The sequence below is a fragment of the Ruditapes philippinarum genome, unplaced genomic scaffold, assembly GCF_026571515.1.
Source record: "Ruditapes philippinarum isolate M1 unplaced genomic scaffold, ASM2657151v2 ctg770_1_1_1_1, whole genome shotgun sequence".
NCBI lineage: Eukaryota > Metazoa > Mollusca > Bivalvia > Venerida > Veneridae > Ruditapes > Ruditapes philippinarum.
Window position 1 is genome coordinate 594,200 of NW_026859620.1, and position 15,660 is coordinate 609,859.

At 34.1% G+C, this 15,660-nt stretch overlaps 1 protein-coding gene across 1 annotated transcript in view; it reads right to left on the reverse strand.

The window, feature by feature from the left end:
- The window catches only part of LOC132757271 (uncharacterized), a 63,798-nt gene that overhangs the window by 40,332 nt on the left and 7,806 nt on the right, over positions 1-15,660 (reverse strand). Inside the window, exons 3-7 of the mRNA XM_060748523.1 lie at positions 5,398-5,471; positions 4,307-4,483; positions 3,871-4,014; positions 2,438-2,557; positions 1,450-1,701 (exon numbers count right to left, since the gene is read on the reverse strand). Coding sequence (XP_060604506.1) covers positions 1,450-1,701; positions 2,438-2,557; positions 3,871-4,014; positions 4,307-4,483; positions 5,398-5,471 — 767 coding nt within the window. The remainder of the gene's footprint in view (positions 1-1,449; positions 1,702-2,437; positions 2,558-3,870; positions 4,015-4,306; positions 4,484-5,397; positions 5,472-15,660) is intronic.

A 15,660-nucleotide genomic window follows, 5' to 3' on the forward strand; every position in this document is an offset into this window, starting at 1 on the left:
AATGGCGGTGATATTATTCATTTTATTTAAAGAAATTTGAATGATCGTTTGTTTGATTCAAAAGGATATCATTTGGATTTGTTACTCATACACATTTTTAAAAGAAAGAAAACTTATTTGAGTAATTTAGCAGACCATAAATAAGTGTTGACAGAAGTGTAAACATTCAAAAAGCGGCTTGGAATGGGAAAACTTGGAAAGTTGAAAGGCAGCCTAAAGAACGCGGGGTTGTTTACCTATTCTTTGGCCTGATGGCTGTCATTGCTTTTCAAGTTTTCATAAAGATACGGCAGTTATTGCCCGTAGGATACTTAAATATTCCTTAATGTCATCAAGAGCAGTTTTGCATGTGGAAGGAATGTATTTTTCAGACTGCAAAAATGAAACAAAAAATAGGAGATTGGTAATTTGAATGAATAGAGGTAAGTTTTCTTTTTATTACTTTTAACATTTAAGTTATTTATCAATTTCAGCTTTGCTTTTCTCTGAACAGCCTGACATCCTGACAGTGTCAGAATTGTCAGCAAAATAAAATGAGGTTCCACATGGGAAAAATCTTAAGAAAGTAGTTTTGTCATTGAAAAGTGTGAAATTATCAAATATAATTTTCACGGATAAACCAGTAATCCACTGAAAAGCATAAAATAAAAAATATTTATTACTCTTTGGATCTGCTCTTCATGGAATAAGCTAAATGTATATTATGTCTATTATTGCATTTTTCAACATTTTTATGGAATATTATTATAAAACATTGTTATTTCTTCAGCAGTAAATAGTTAGGGCTGTAAAATGTATTCACTTCTTGGTAACATGGCTTTTTCAGAACTTGTTTTCAGTCTTTTCAAAGGCTAGGATTCATTTGATCAGTATCAACTTAGCGACAAACTAACAAAATCACAAAGAATATAATTGATAGATTAAATGAGTGTCACGTAACCGATTATAAGTTAACGATTTGTCATGTTCATAATTTTGACGCCGAAACAAATGGTCATATATGACGTCATATTTTACGTCATTAGAACACCTGAGCTGACACGAGACATTCTGTCTATAAATATTTTTTCCTTATCTTTATTCTAACGTAAGCGATATATGAGATAATCCACAAACTATTATTTCAAGGCAAAAAGATCTAAATGAACGCATATGAAAACTATATCTACAAGTATAAAAAGAAAAGAAGCAACTCTGTGTCTGGACTATTTGAAAGGGCTTTATTTAGAAAAAAAAATTTCAATTGGCAGTAAAATGAACAACAAACATTGATATGTTTGCTCATGTTTAAACTAACTTTTGAAAACATAATTTAATTCCACTATATAAAGGCATTAACTGGTAGAATATTGCCCTATCATTATCATTAACGGACAATAATTTTAACTTATAATAGTGATTTAACAATAATTGCTTGCAATTCAACATCACCTTAGGTAAAGTACATACCTCTGAACAACGTGAGACCAATGTCCATGTCATCTATTCCGATCGTATAATCTGTTATATAGTTTGGTATCGTTGCGCTGTCTATCTCCGGTTTATAGTGTGACGAAGCTTTCAGCGTTAGCTTTGACCAATCAGTTACTTTGGTCCAGAATTTTGGTTTACTAAATGCTTTATCCAATACCAGTTTATGATCTGTATTATCCACCAGGTTAAAAGAGAAATCTTTAATTGTCGGTTTTCTTGCAGATGTAGCTAAAAATAAACGGAATAACAATAACAAAATCAGTATATAATTTGATTTACTATGTTTCATGACTCGTTATATTCCTCCTGAAAGGTGAAGTATAATTGAATGTACAGTTTCAACGGTGGACTTGAACCCTTTTTTCAAGAAATAACAAAAATAATAAATTTCTTAATTTCTCACATTATAAAAGGTAACTATTTCAATTTCAGCGTCTGCACCTATCATGCTCCAATATCAATGATGTTTAGATCTAATGTTATAAATTTAACTTTCTTTTTATTTTAATTTTAGTTAATATATTTAGTCCGTGTTGTACTACATCTAGCCTTTTCATTCTTCAGAGGCCAAAATAATCAATATTTAATTCAAATTTCACTCAATCTAGAAATGTTTTTAGATTCCAAATTCAAAATTTATATCAATATCTACTCGAAAAAAACTTTTCTTGTCGTTAATTATTTTTTACAAGTTATCTCTTTTACATATTATAGGCACTTTAAATTCTGTATTATCAAGCGTTTTAATCACTGTGATCGGATGTCATTTGCAACAAACGTAATTTTTATGTAAATAAATTTCTATCAAAATGTTAAAAGTTATGGCAAAAAAAAACGTAAGAGATAATTAAAATGATTAAGTAAATATATTGATTACTGGTACACAACTACACAACCTATATGAGACCCGGCTAGAGCCTCATCCGGTACGAGTTTTACAGTTGTGTCTCGCCTGTGTACCTACCAGTTGCACAGTCCATACCACCACCGAATCCGACGGCACATTTACAGTCTTTGCTTAGTACCATATCACCAGTGCAGCTTCCAGGAAAACATCTTGCTCCCTGTTTCCAAGAACACGCCTCTACAGGGTACAAACAATCAAAAAATAACATCGACTGTCAACATTTTGCATTGCAGAAGAAACAAGAGACATGTCAACAAGGCCATCCCCCGCTGAATTTGTTTGCTCATTGGAAGTATATGTAGTAGAGCAGAAGAATTCAATCTTAAGAGGTCTTTTGGTAATGAAAACTGATGGCTGAAGTAATTACAGATTTGGAACCAACGTGAATACTGATGGCTGAAAATAACAAAGGGCAATACCTGAAAAATGATAATCATGCAAGGTAGGTTATCATTCTTGTGCGCTGCACTCCTCTTTAATGAGATCTATCCACCTATGAAGTTTCAAATTGATACCTCTAACATATTTGAGATAAGCTCCGGACAATAGTATGAAAAAAAACAACAAAGGGCAAAAACTCAAAAATCATATAGGGAAGAGTTATTATTCTTGCGCACAGCATTCCTCCTCATTAAGATCTATCCACCTATGGCGTTTCATATTGACATCTCAAAGACTTTTTGAGTTATTTTCCACTCAGGTGAAAAATTAAGAATGAAAATAACAAATGACAATAACTAAAAAATTATGAAGGGTAGAGTTATCACCCTTATGCACCGCACACCTCCTGAGTGAGATATATCTACCTATGAAGTTTCAGGTTGATATCTCAAAGGCTTTTTGAGTTATGCTCTGGACAAAAATTAATTTTGAAAAATCGCAAAGGTCAATAACTCAAAAATTATTCAGGGTAGAGTTATCATTCTTATGCACTGCACTCCTCCTTAATGAGATCTATCCACCTATGAAGTTTCAAGTTGATATCTCAAATACTTTTTGAGATATGCTCCAGACAAAAATGACGGACGAAAGGACGGGCGGAAGAAGACTATTTCTATATCCCCCGCCGCCCTTAGGCGCGGGATAATAAACATTTTATATTAGGCAAATTAATTTTAATCAATTTTTCCACAAATATTTTTTTTTTTTGGGGTGGGGGGGGAGGGGGGGTGTTTAATCGAATGAACCAGGTTAGATTCCTGCAAAAATTTAACCATTTTAAGATTAGCAACGAATCTGTTATAAATATCAAGTTTGTAAGATTAACGTGTGTTATTACCATGTGTTAAATTTATTATTACTTAAAAACAACAACGATAACAAAAAAAAGACAAGGATCCCCTTAAATCCTCAAAAACACATTGCATTCGAATTTGTTCAAACTGTGTGTCAAATGACAAAGTACAATAATGCATATTAACCACAAACAGTGAATGTGCCTGACACTTGTGACATAAACTTGATCTTAAACCAAGAGTATAAAAACTCACTTTGACATTGCTTATCATCTGGTTTACTAGTATAGACGTTGTATCCTGGGCTTTCTCTTTTGTATTCTTCAATACAATATTCACACCTATAATCGTCCCAGTTTGAGCAGACAGCCCGATTGCAGAATGATGGTTTGTAGCACGCTTTAAAAGGGTGGGAAAATACATACTTTGACTGTGACTTTATAAATAATATAGTACATGTATAACGTTAAAAAGGATTTAATGACTTGGAGATATTATTACTTTGAGGAAAAACATTAAAAAGGCCGCTCATATTTCATTTTGATAAAGGCATAAGCATTCGAATAAATATAATTTTGACAAATAGTCTGCCAATGTTATTGTTGTCATTAGCAACTGCATGCAACCAAGGAACTATATTCGTTAAACCAGTTTCTGGAAAGTTTGCGAACTGCCGTTTTAAATGTGTTACCTTTGCAATATCCGTTGTCATAGGTCACTGGATAAAATCCTTCATTACAATCTCTGCATTGTGATGGGGCATAGCATGTTCCACCACTATTTGTCACAACGCTTCCATTTATGTATTTCGCTTTCCCTTCATTGTTTCTATTGCAAGTATTTGGACCGTAGCCTTTAGAGCAGAGTGCTAAAATAGTAGATCTATTATAAAATGAAAACGTATATATCATCCGAAGAAACCTATACATTCATGCACACACGAACGCACGCACGCACGCGCACACACACAATTACATACATACATAACCGGTACCGTTGGCCTAGTGGTTAAGGCGTGAATTGAAGGATGAATGTTTCTCGTGGGACTCGTTCCGAAATGGCCGCTTCGTGAGCCGCGAGGTAGTTAAAATGAATGGTTACCGATTTCTATCCGCCTGGCGCCTGGCATAGTGGTAGGAATTGGGAGGTACATGGTATGCAACCAAAAGGTGTCTCATAAGTCAAAATGGCTGGCCCTTTCAGTAGGGGTGACACTATAATAAACAAGACCTTTACCTTTTACCTTTTACATACATACATACATACATACATACATACATACATACAAACATACATTTTGGTTTAACCTTTTTATTTACCGAAAATTTAATAAAGTTACCGGTAGTAATATATAGATACGGAACGTGTTCATACATAGAAATAAATATAATCTTTTTATTTATATTATGCTCATCTGAGAGTAAAATATTTTTATCCCAGAAATTATTTGAAATCTATGTACAATGTATTTCTTCTGAATATGTCTAATTTTAATAAAAGAATGTACAGACTTTGTGTGGAAAGCTGCATAATCCTATTACAGGTCATGTAAAGTTGACCCTTACTTAAAAAACTGCCAGTTTTTAATTGACACTATATATTCTTTTTGTATCTACCTATAGTGTGTAGAGTTTAAAACATAAGATATATAGTTAGTGTGTAGTCAAAACATGTTTATTCTATTCTAAAAAGAGACTGTGTAGCAATTATCAATATTCAAAAATACAAAATTTGAGCAAGTATATCTTTATCAAATGTAACTGTGATAAATATCTAACGTACGTGAACCACATCTCTCAAAAAATGGCTTCCAACTGTGTGTCCATCCGTTACAGCATCCGGTCTGTTGAAAATATCTTAAATAAAAAAATACAATAATTAGATCAAAGATATGTTGGAAAAATATAATCAATGGATAAACATTATTTATGTTTTACTATTACCACGGATCATGTTCCTCCTTGTTAATTTGTGTCATAATCAGTAGAGTTAATACAAACACAAAACTTTGATTGATATTGACTGGCAGAACCAGACATCTTTATAGTCTAAGAATAGATTATGATATAACCAAAGGATTAACCAAAAACGTCGAATACGCTTTCATATAGAAAACAATTGTAGCAAACGTTATAATAGATGACACAAAGTTGGACAACAAAAAACACCCAATATAGTTATATTTTAACCTATAGCTCTTCAGCGCTTCTTATGTAAAATTCTTCCAAGTATAATTTCCAATAACCGTAAATTAACCTATAGCTCTTCAGCGCTTCTTATGTAAAATTCTTCCAAGTATAATTTCCAATAACCGTAAATTAACCTATAGCTCTTCAGCGCTTCTTATGTAAAATTCTTCCAAGTATAATTTCCAATAACCGTAAATTATACCATACCCAGACTATGGTATAATTTTCAGTTTTGAAGATCGAAGGAGTAAGTGTTTCTGGGCGGAGCTATAGGTTAAAACAGATACACCATTGGTGCGTTGACGATTTCTGGGTTTGCGTAAATTATACCATAATCACGTGACCTTTCTTATGCCACCTCACTCGACTTCGTCTCGTGAGGTTAAGGCATAAGAAAGGTCACGTGATTATGGTATAATTTACGCAAACCCAGAAATCGTCAACGCAGCAATGGTATATCTATTACTTATACCATACCCAGACTATGGTATAATTTTCAGTTTTGAAGATCGAAGGAGTAAGTGTTTCTGGGCGGAGCTATAGGTTAAAACAGATACACCATTGGTGCGTTGACAATTTCTGGGTTTGCGTAAATTATACCATAATCACGTGACCTTTCTTATGCAACCTCACTCGACTTCGTCTCGTGAGGTTAAGGCATAAGAAAGTCTGCAATTCTTGTGTTATTTTGTTGTGATTAATGCTTCCGAGGGATCACTTTGTTTCCAGAATTTTGTACTTCACACCAGCAGGTGTCAAGTGCCGTGTGGCAGCCGTAAAAAGTTGCCCCGTACTTCACTTCAGTGTTGTTATATTTTCTGGTCCTTCGGGATCATTGATGCCAACACTATAACGTGTTGAGAATTGAGTACCGCTCAAGCCGGTGCTAGGGGGCGTGAGGGATGTTGCACTTATTCATTATCCCTCATGTACAGACTCAATCAAACCGAGTCTGCAATTCTTATGTTATTTTGTTGTGATTAATGCTTCCGAGGGATCACTTTGTTTCCAGAATTTTGTACTTCACAACAGCAGGTGTCAAGTGCCGTGTGGCAGCCGTAAAAAGTTGCCCCGTACTTCACTTCAGTGTTGTTATATTTTCTGGTCCTTCGGGATCATTGATGCCAACACTATAACGTGTTGGGATTGAGTACCGCTCAAGCCGGTGCTAGGGGGCGTGAGGGATGTTGCGCTTGTTTATTATCCCTCATGTACAGACTCAATCAAACCGAGTCTGCAATTCTTATGTTATTTTGTTGTGATTAATGCTACCGAGGATCACTTTGTTTCCAGAATTTTGTACTTCACAACAGCAGGTGTCAAGTGCCGTGTGGCAGCCGTAAAAAGTTGCCCCGTAATTCACTTCAGTGTTGTTATATTTTCTGGTCCTTCGGGATCATTGATGCCAACACTATAAAGTGTTGAGAATTAAGTACCGCTCAAGCCGGTGCTAGGGGGCGTGAGGGATGTTGCGCTTGTTTATTATTCCTCATGTACAGACTCAATCAAACGGAGTCTGCAATTCTTATGTTATTTTGTTGTGATTAATGCTTCCGAGGATCACTTTGTTTCCAGAATTTTGTACTTCACAACAGCAGGTGTCAAGTGCCGTGTGGCAGCCGTAAAAAGTTGCCCCGTAATTCACTTCAGTGTTGTTATATTTTCTGGTCCTTCGGGATCATTGATGCCAACACTATAAAGTGTTGAGAATTGAGTACCGCTCAAGCCGAAGCTAGGGGGCGTGAGGGATTTGCGCTTGTTTATTATCCCTCATGTACAGACTCAATCAAACCGAGTCTGCAATTCTTATGTTATTTTGTTGTGATTAATGCTTCCGAGGGATCAATTTGTTTCCAGAATTTTGTACTTCACAACAGCAGGTGTCAAGTGCCGTGTGGCAGCCGTAAAAAGTTGCCCCGTACTTCACTTCAGTGTTGTTATATTTTCTGGTCCTTCGGGATCATTGATGCCAACACTATAAAGTGTTGAGAATTGAGTACCGCTCAAGCCGGTGCTAGGGGGCGTGAGGGATGTTGCACTTAATCATTATCCCTCATGTACAGACTCAATCAAACCGAGTCTGCAATTCTTATGTTATTTTGTTGTGATTAATGCTTCCGAGGGATCACTTTGTTTCCAGAATTTTCCCTTTCTTGTTAGTATTTCGCGTTGAATGCGATTATGATTCTGGATACTGCGTACACCCGGCGTTGTTATGTTACAGAAATTGAGAAATTGTCTAATAAACTGAAATTTTCAAACAGCTGGAAGTTTTTTTTTTATTGTAGAACCTGTTTCATAAATATATTTTCAATCTTTGTTATTTTTCCTTTGTACTAATAATGTCTTAAAACAAACTTTTTATAAGAAAAAGACATTATGATACTGCGTACACTCTAAAAAAATCAAGATACTGCGTACACATTTATGGGTTATTGATTCTGCCTACATTTTCTTCGAAGCAGTCTAAGTTCATAATGGGATCAAATGGATAACACTAGCGAACAAAAAATAAAATAATAAAAAGATAATAAAAATAAAAAAGAAAATTTTGGACATGTTACAGGCTAAAAATGGCCTCAGGTCGACCGTTAGGTAACGTGTAACCAACGTTGAAAAGCCTTTTACTCTACCTCAATCCATTGAGAAGTTGCAGCACTTTGAAACCAGTTTTAATGGAGAAAAAAATGCAAAATAGTGATATTTGGCAATTTTGAAACGTCCCCTCGTTGCGATGGTAAGAAAAAATTTAAGATTGGACATGCTTTTCAAAAGACCATGGTCCAGTCAACATTGTGCCAAGTTTCATCAGTATTGAAGCCTTTTTGATAGTTTCATAGCAGTATGAACTTGTAACAGGAGGCTTTTCAATGAAAACGGCCATTTTTCAAAATATTCTTATGAGGTAAAAGGTTAAATATGAGGTGTATATTCTTTTGTTCTCTCTTTTGAAAAATGTTTTATTTTGAATGATGAAAATGAAAACACAAAAGTGACAGACAATAGCATTGGAATTTATTTCAAGTATATTTAATATACATAAGAAGTACATATTCTGCCATTGCGCGTAAAGGCAAATTAAGCTATCAGTGACTTTAAATACTGGCAATAACATTGTAAATGTTTTTCTGTAAATAGAAATATCAGACGTTTTTTTTATTTTATTTTTTGATTTTTATTAATTTGTAATCATGTTGACACGTTTATTTCTCGGGAGATTTTTTGCATTCACTCTTAATGGAACAGGATTTCTTTTCGGGATATATTTAGAATAACTAGATTTAAGGATGGTAATGAACCATCTGTTGAAAAAGTGATAAATTTAAATTAGGTCTGATTTTTTCTACGAAACTATAAGTACCACAGTTCCAAAGATGTTCATCCCATAAATTGTAAATAAAAGAAGGAAGGTATAGAAATATCGATATGAATTTACGTATATGCACTAAATACAGTATGAATCAAATAGAAAAAGGAATATCATTTCTAATTAGTTTGTCCATTCTATAGTGAATTGAGAGGTCAATGTTTTCCTCGGAATTATTGTGCTTGGCCATCCATAAATTCATATCAATGATGCAATCCTCGCAAAAGAAAAGATTTGCTAATTTAGCTAAGTTTATTTATTGTGCTATATATAAGAGAAGCTTAAAACAGTTAATTTCATAGATGTAGGTATTTGTTTCTATATTATTACATTCTGTATTTACTTCTGTGACTGATATTGACATTTTGATTTTTTGTAGTAGTTTTGTTAACTATATATCATACCTTTATTATGTAATGTAAATATGTTTTATCCGCCAGGCTAACTTGGCGATGAACATGTAATTTTGTTTTTGACAATAAAATATTTGACTTGACTTTACTTAATTAATATCTTATAAGGATCTTACACCGGCTGTCAATTCAGACCGGAATATCTAGCTCGATGGTAACCGTTTACTGAGGTAACGAGGCTGAGTTTCAGTTCTTAACAGTACTTAACACGAATGCTAGATATTCCACTCTGTGACAACAGTCGGTGTTTTATTCTTTTTCTTCCATATTAAATATATTAATCATATTTCGGAAAGAAATTTTATTTGTAAACTATAACTGGCCTTTTTGTAACAATATAGGATATTCACGCCTACTAAACAGTGACTCTTTCATATTTTGGTGATCAGTGTAAATGAGAGCCATCGACACTTCCGTTATAGAGTCATCGACCAAAACAAAGCAGAACAAGAGCCATGTTAACATGGCCATCCCCATGGGAAGAATGTATATACAGTAGAGCAGTAAAAGGTTTTTTGGTAAGGAACACTGATGGCTGAAGTGATTATATATTTGAAACCTATGTGAATACTGATGGCTTAAAATAACAAAGGGTAATAACTGATAAATAATGCAGGGTAGGTTATCATTCTTGTATGCTGCACTCCTCCTCAATGAGATCTATCCACTTATGAAGTTTAAGTTGATATCTCTAACAATTTTTAGATAAGCTCCGGACAAAATAGTATAAAAAATAACAAAGGGCAAAAGCTCAAAAGTTATAAAGGGTAGAATTAACATTCTTGCACCTAGCATTCCTCCTCAATTAGATAAATCCACCTATGAAGTTTCATGTTGACATCTCAAAGACTTTTGAGTTATGCTCCCCTCAGGTGAAATATTAAGTATGAAAAAGAACAAAGGGCAATAACTAAAAAATTATGAATGGTAGAGTTATCACTCTTGTGCACTGCACACCTCCTGAGTGAGATATATTTACCTAATGAAGTTTCATGTTGATATCTCAAAGGCTTTTTGAGTTATGCTCTGGACAAAAATGAAGTTTGAAAAATAACAAAGGGTAATTCCCTTGAAAAATTATGCAGGGTAGAGTTATCATTCTTGTGCACTGCACTCCTCCTCAATATGATCTATCCACCTATGAAGTTTCAAGTTGATACCTGTAATACTTTTTGAGATATGCTCCGGACAAAAATGTGGGACGGAAGGACGGACGGAAGTTCTAAAAGGAGAGTTATAATGTGGCTACTCTATTGTTCTCTCTATTGTTCTGTTTAGCCACACAAAAGAAAATAGCCACACAAAAGCATTACGGAATGAATGACATCAAAGAGAAAGAACAGTTACCTATTGTCCCTCTAGCATTATAATTACTGTCCTGTGAGTGCGAATGAACGAACGGAAGGACAGACGGACGGAAACTAAGTTATAGTTTGAGTTTCAAGTGAATACCTTATATTGTAAATACTTAATGAGTTACTGTCTGGACAAAAAATAAGCATGAAAAATAACAAAATGGGAATAACTGAAAAATTATGCACGGTAGTGTTATCATTATTGTGCGCTGCACTCCTCCTCAATGAGATCAATCTACCTTTGAAGATCCAAGTTGATACCTGTAATACTTTTGGAGAAGCCTCAGACAAAAAAGTATCAAAAATAAGAAAGGACAATAACTCAAAAATTATAAAGGGTACGGTTATCATTCTTGCGCACAGCATTCCTCCTCAATAAGATCTATCCACCTATGAAATTTCATGTTGACATCTCAAAGATTTTATATTTTTTGAGTCATGCTCCACTCAGGAAAAAAATAAGTATGAAAAATAACAAAGGGCAATAACTAAAACAAATATGAAGGATAGAGCTATCATTCTTGTGCACTACACACTTCCTGAGTAAAATCTATCCACCTATGAAGTTTCAAGTTGATACATCAAATACATTTTGAGATATGCTCCGTACAAAAATGTCGGACGGAAGGACGGACGGACGAAGACTTTTTCTATATCCCTAAAAAGGTAATACAGTTTATAAATCATCCGATTTTTAAAAAATATGCTTCTTTTTCAAAAATCGAAGAATGCTATGCCACGTAGAACATTTATCTCATTAGTTTGGATGCAGTTTCGATACGAAATACTCTAAAATGACGTTGCTAGAACTGTTACCAAATATTAACTCGTGTGTTTTCTTCCGCTAGGAGACACATCTTGAGCGATTTCTCTACCATAAAGTTAATGTTGACCCACATGATCTTACATGTAACATTGTGTCTACCTCACCTTTGGCTCAACACAAATAATTTCAAAGAGCTTGGTTAAAAATAAAATATTTACATTTATTCAAATGTGATTGAGCCATCGACAAGGTGCTAGCGCCACCGGTAATGTAAAATAGCCTTTAGTTAGCAATTATGATGGAGCCAAAACAAACATTCAATGAGTGTCGATATTGTAGAATATTGGCGATTGATATTTATAAATAGACAATATTGCATGAGTAGATAAAGACTTACAATCATGACTTATACCACATATCCGTGTTATTAAGATCTGTGCCTCAATAAAAAGGCAAAAGAAATTAAAATGATCAGGGGCCTTATTCATAAAGAATCTTAAGTTTTAAGGGAAGAAACTCCTTCAATCCAATAATTTCCCTAAAGTAAAAATTTCCTCAAACAGTTTCCTTAATTATCACTAAAGTTGCTTTCTTAGGCAAGAACAATCTTAACGGAAAAAATCTTCGATTTGAGATTCTCGAGTCTGTCTTTGAATATAAATCGGAACAATTCCAGAATATCGGCACTTATTGACTGATTTATATTGGCTCTGTCACATTTGCTAGGACTCTTTCATATTGCCGATGGTGCAAAGCACCTTGTCGATGACAGGATCGCCTTTGAACAAATGTTAATATATTATTTTAACCAAGCCCTCTGAAATATTTTTGTGTTGAGCCAAAGGGTATGGAAGTATCATGCACGATAGATTTGGCAGACATTTACTTTACGGTAAAGAAATCACTCAGTATGTGTCTCAGAGTAATAGAAAACATTCGAGTTAATATTTGGTTAAAGATAAATAAAACTTGGCCTCACGGGGGCGCGGAGTGAGTCAAAAATTTAACGGTGGGATCGCAGGACGAAAACACGCTAATTAGCGGGGCCGTGCGGCGAAATTTAATTTATTAAACTTTGCCTCGCGCCCCCGCTTATTAGCGTGTTTTCGTCCCGTGACCCCGCCTAGCTAAAAGTCGATAATTACAAGTTAAATTGGCAGAGGCGCGGAGCGAAAACACGCTAATTAGCGTGTTTTCGCTCTGCGCCTCGCCATTTTTACTTGTTAATTCTCAACTTTACGCTTGGCTCGGTCGCGGGGCGAAAACACGAATGTCACAAATTAGCCACCATACTGTTGATCTTGGATTATTTTTGATTATTTTTCTGGTTACCGATAGCTAAGGATGTAAGGCAGAAGAATGCGACATGAATGGTGACACTTTCCGATGAGATGCGGCAATTTTTAAAAAAAGTCACAAAAACTTACATTTTCTGATTATGATAACTCATTTTTAGATGCGATTCGTAAACTCATTAAATATTCCAAATCATACACGAGACATGGATAATATTATATACCATTTGAAGGTAAATCTTTCATCTATTGATGCATGTTAAAATACTGGTAACTTTCCATGCCTTTCTCTTAGAAAAACATAGCAGAACATATCCACTGAACTAGTTGTTTTCGTCATATGAAAAGTTTTGTAACAAAAATTAATAAGTAGTTATCTTTAAAAATTGATGTATCATTTATTTAAATGGGAACTGTAAATTGTTTTACCTGCAGCCATAGACAAATGCATAAGCTTTCAGAAAATGTATTATTTTCCTAATTTTGATAACTGGTTAATAAGTTTGACTTGCTACAAGTTTTAAGTTTAGAGGAACGCGTGATATTTTAACTGGTTAGGAAGTTGCCCATCTCTGTTATCTATGTCTCTGACCATACCTTCAAAAATGCTTTTCTTTAAAGATATAGGGTTTTTAAGTAAGAATGTCTTCAGACTTTGAGTAACGTCATCAGCCGTTGCTAACATCGGCATTCATTCATAAGCAAGAATGAATAACGCTCAAAAACCGTTCAATGAAATAATTTTCAGGGCTTTTACGCTATAGTAACTAGGAAAGAGTAAAACTTCTTCGTTCATTTAAAATATTCATTTATTCATGGTACTTTGTAATAGACCTCATGCTTACGAAATCCATCTTCAATTCAATAATTTTTAAATTTTCCGTCATATAAAATGATTGACTTTACAGCATATAAATTAATTTAAAGTATGATTATTACTTAACTGTGTAACCCGAGATTAAAAGGGCATGAATAAATTATGCGGAGCATTCTCACATTTTACATATTTTGACTGCAAACTAAGGTACAAAAGAGAGCGAACATCAAATCATTCTGCTATGCAGGGGATTTGCAAATCAGATAACTGTGTGTTTAAGTGTTTATTCTATGACTTTACCGTCATGTGCGATTAGAAAAAAAACAGACTTTTGTAAAATCACATAAACACTTATACATTAAAATAAGTATTAAGAACAGATCGCGTTACAGAATTGTATAGTTAACGTTTGTGGTAAATCAAAGTGTTTTTTTTCCTTTTATTGATATTTCTAGATATATTGTTAACCCTTAAAAACTTGTAAATAAGTTAACATGGCTTTTCTCGTGAAAACACTAAGAGAGATCTGATGCGTGGAATCTTTAAACATTCATAAGAACATAATTTTGTGCCGTCTACAGATACCGTGAAGAGCGAAAATTCATATTAAACAAGGCGCCGTTGATGCACTTCATGTGGAACCAGGACTTTTATAAATTTATAATGTCAAATTAAGTAAGACATAAAATGAAATAAAATGTAGCTTATAATATAGACCTCGATGGAGGCTCTGGCATTCATTACTGGAGCTCCTTACACAGGCACATGCGAGCATAAATAACACTCTCATAAACGCACAGACAAAACACACATACACTCACACTCTAATAAAGACACACACTTACACGCACACCAACACACACTCACACACACACCAAAACTCATACATACACGCACGCACGCACGCACGCACGCACGCAGACAGACAGACAGACAGACAGACAGACAGACAGACACACACACACACACATACATACATACATACATACATACATACATACATACATACCGATACACCACAACTCATTGACGTGTGAAGGTAACAAATAATCAAATATATCGATATACGTATATGTTAGATACCAGTGACATTTACGAAAATTAATGAAGTGCCAGGTCAATATTGTTGGACAATATGCTTAGATATTGTACACAATGTCAAAATATACATATCGTAAGTTGAGCAAAAATTTGAAAATATATCGATGATGATTGGATGAAAACAGTGGAAGGGGTAGAGTGAACTATAAATAAACATATGGTATGCTAATAGAGAGTAAAGTACAACGCATTTTTGACAAAAAAAGTAATGTGGAAAGAGGTCATGAAATTTCCATATTTTGATTGCTATGGAAGAGTATTAAAAGTTATAGAAGTAATTTGCTTGCCCCAATTCAAATACTTAAAAAAAATTCTTATTTTATATATATTTTATGTGTTCAGAAATCTTGGATGAGGTTTTAGTCAATTGGCTGAAATCAATACATTATATGAACAGTTTATTGTTATTTTGTTATCAGAATGCATGTCTTGAAACATAATAAACACTTACATTATAAGTAAAAGCAGCAAAAGGTTTTTTATATAATTTATATATTCCTTACCCCTACCTCCACTTTTTGGGGGCAATTCAGTTTATTCACATAAAAATGCTTATAATTTGAAAACTTGATGGTAAATGTCTTTGAAAAGTTGCAATTGAATAAGTTAAATAGAGTACTTTGATAAAATATTAAGCTTGATCAGATTCCTTAATGTACCCATTACAGGTATCTTACCTTAAAATTTCTAATTTATCTAGATTTTTACTTCATAGGTATTCAAAATTATTGTTCGTATTCAC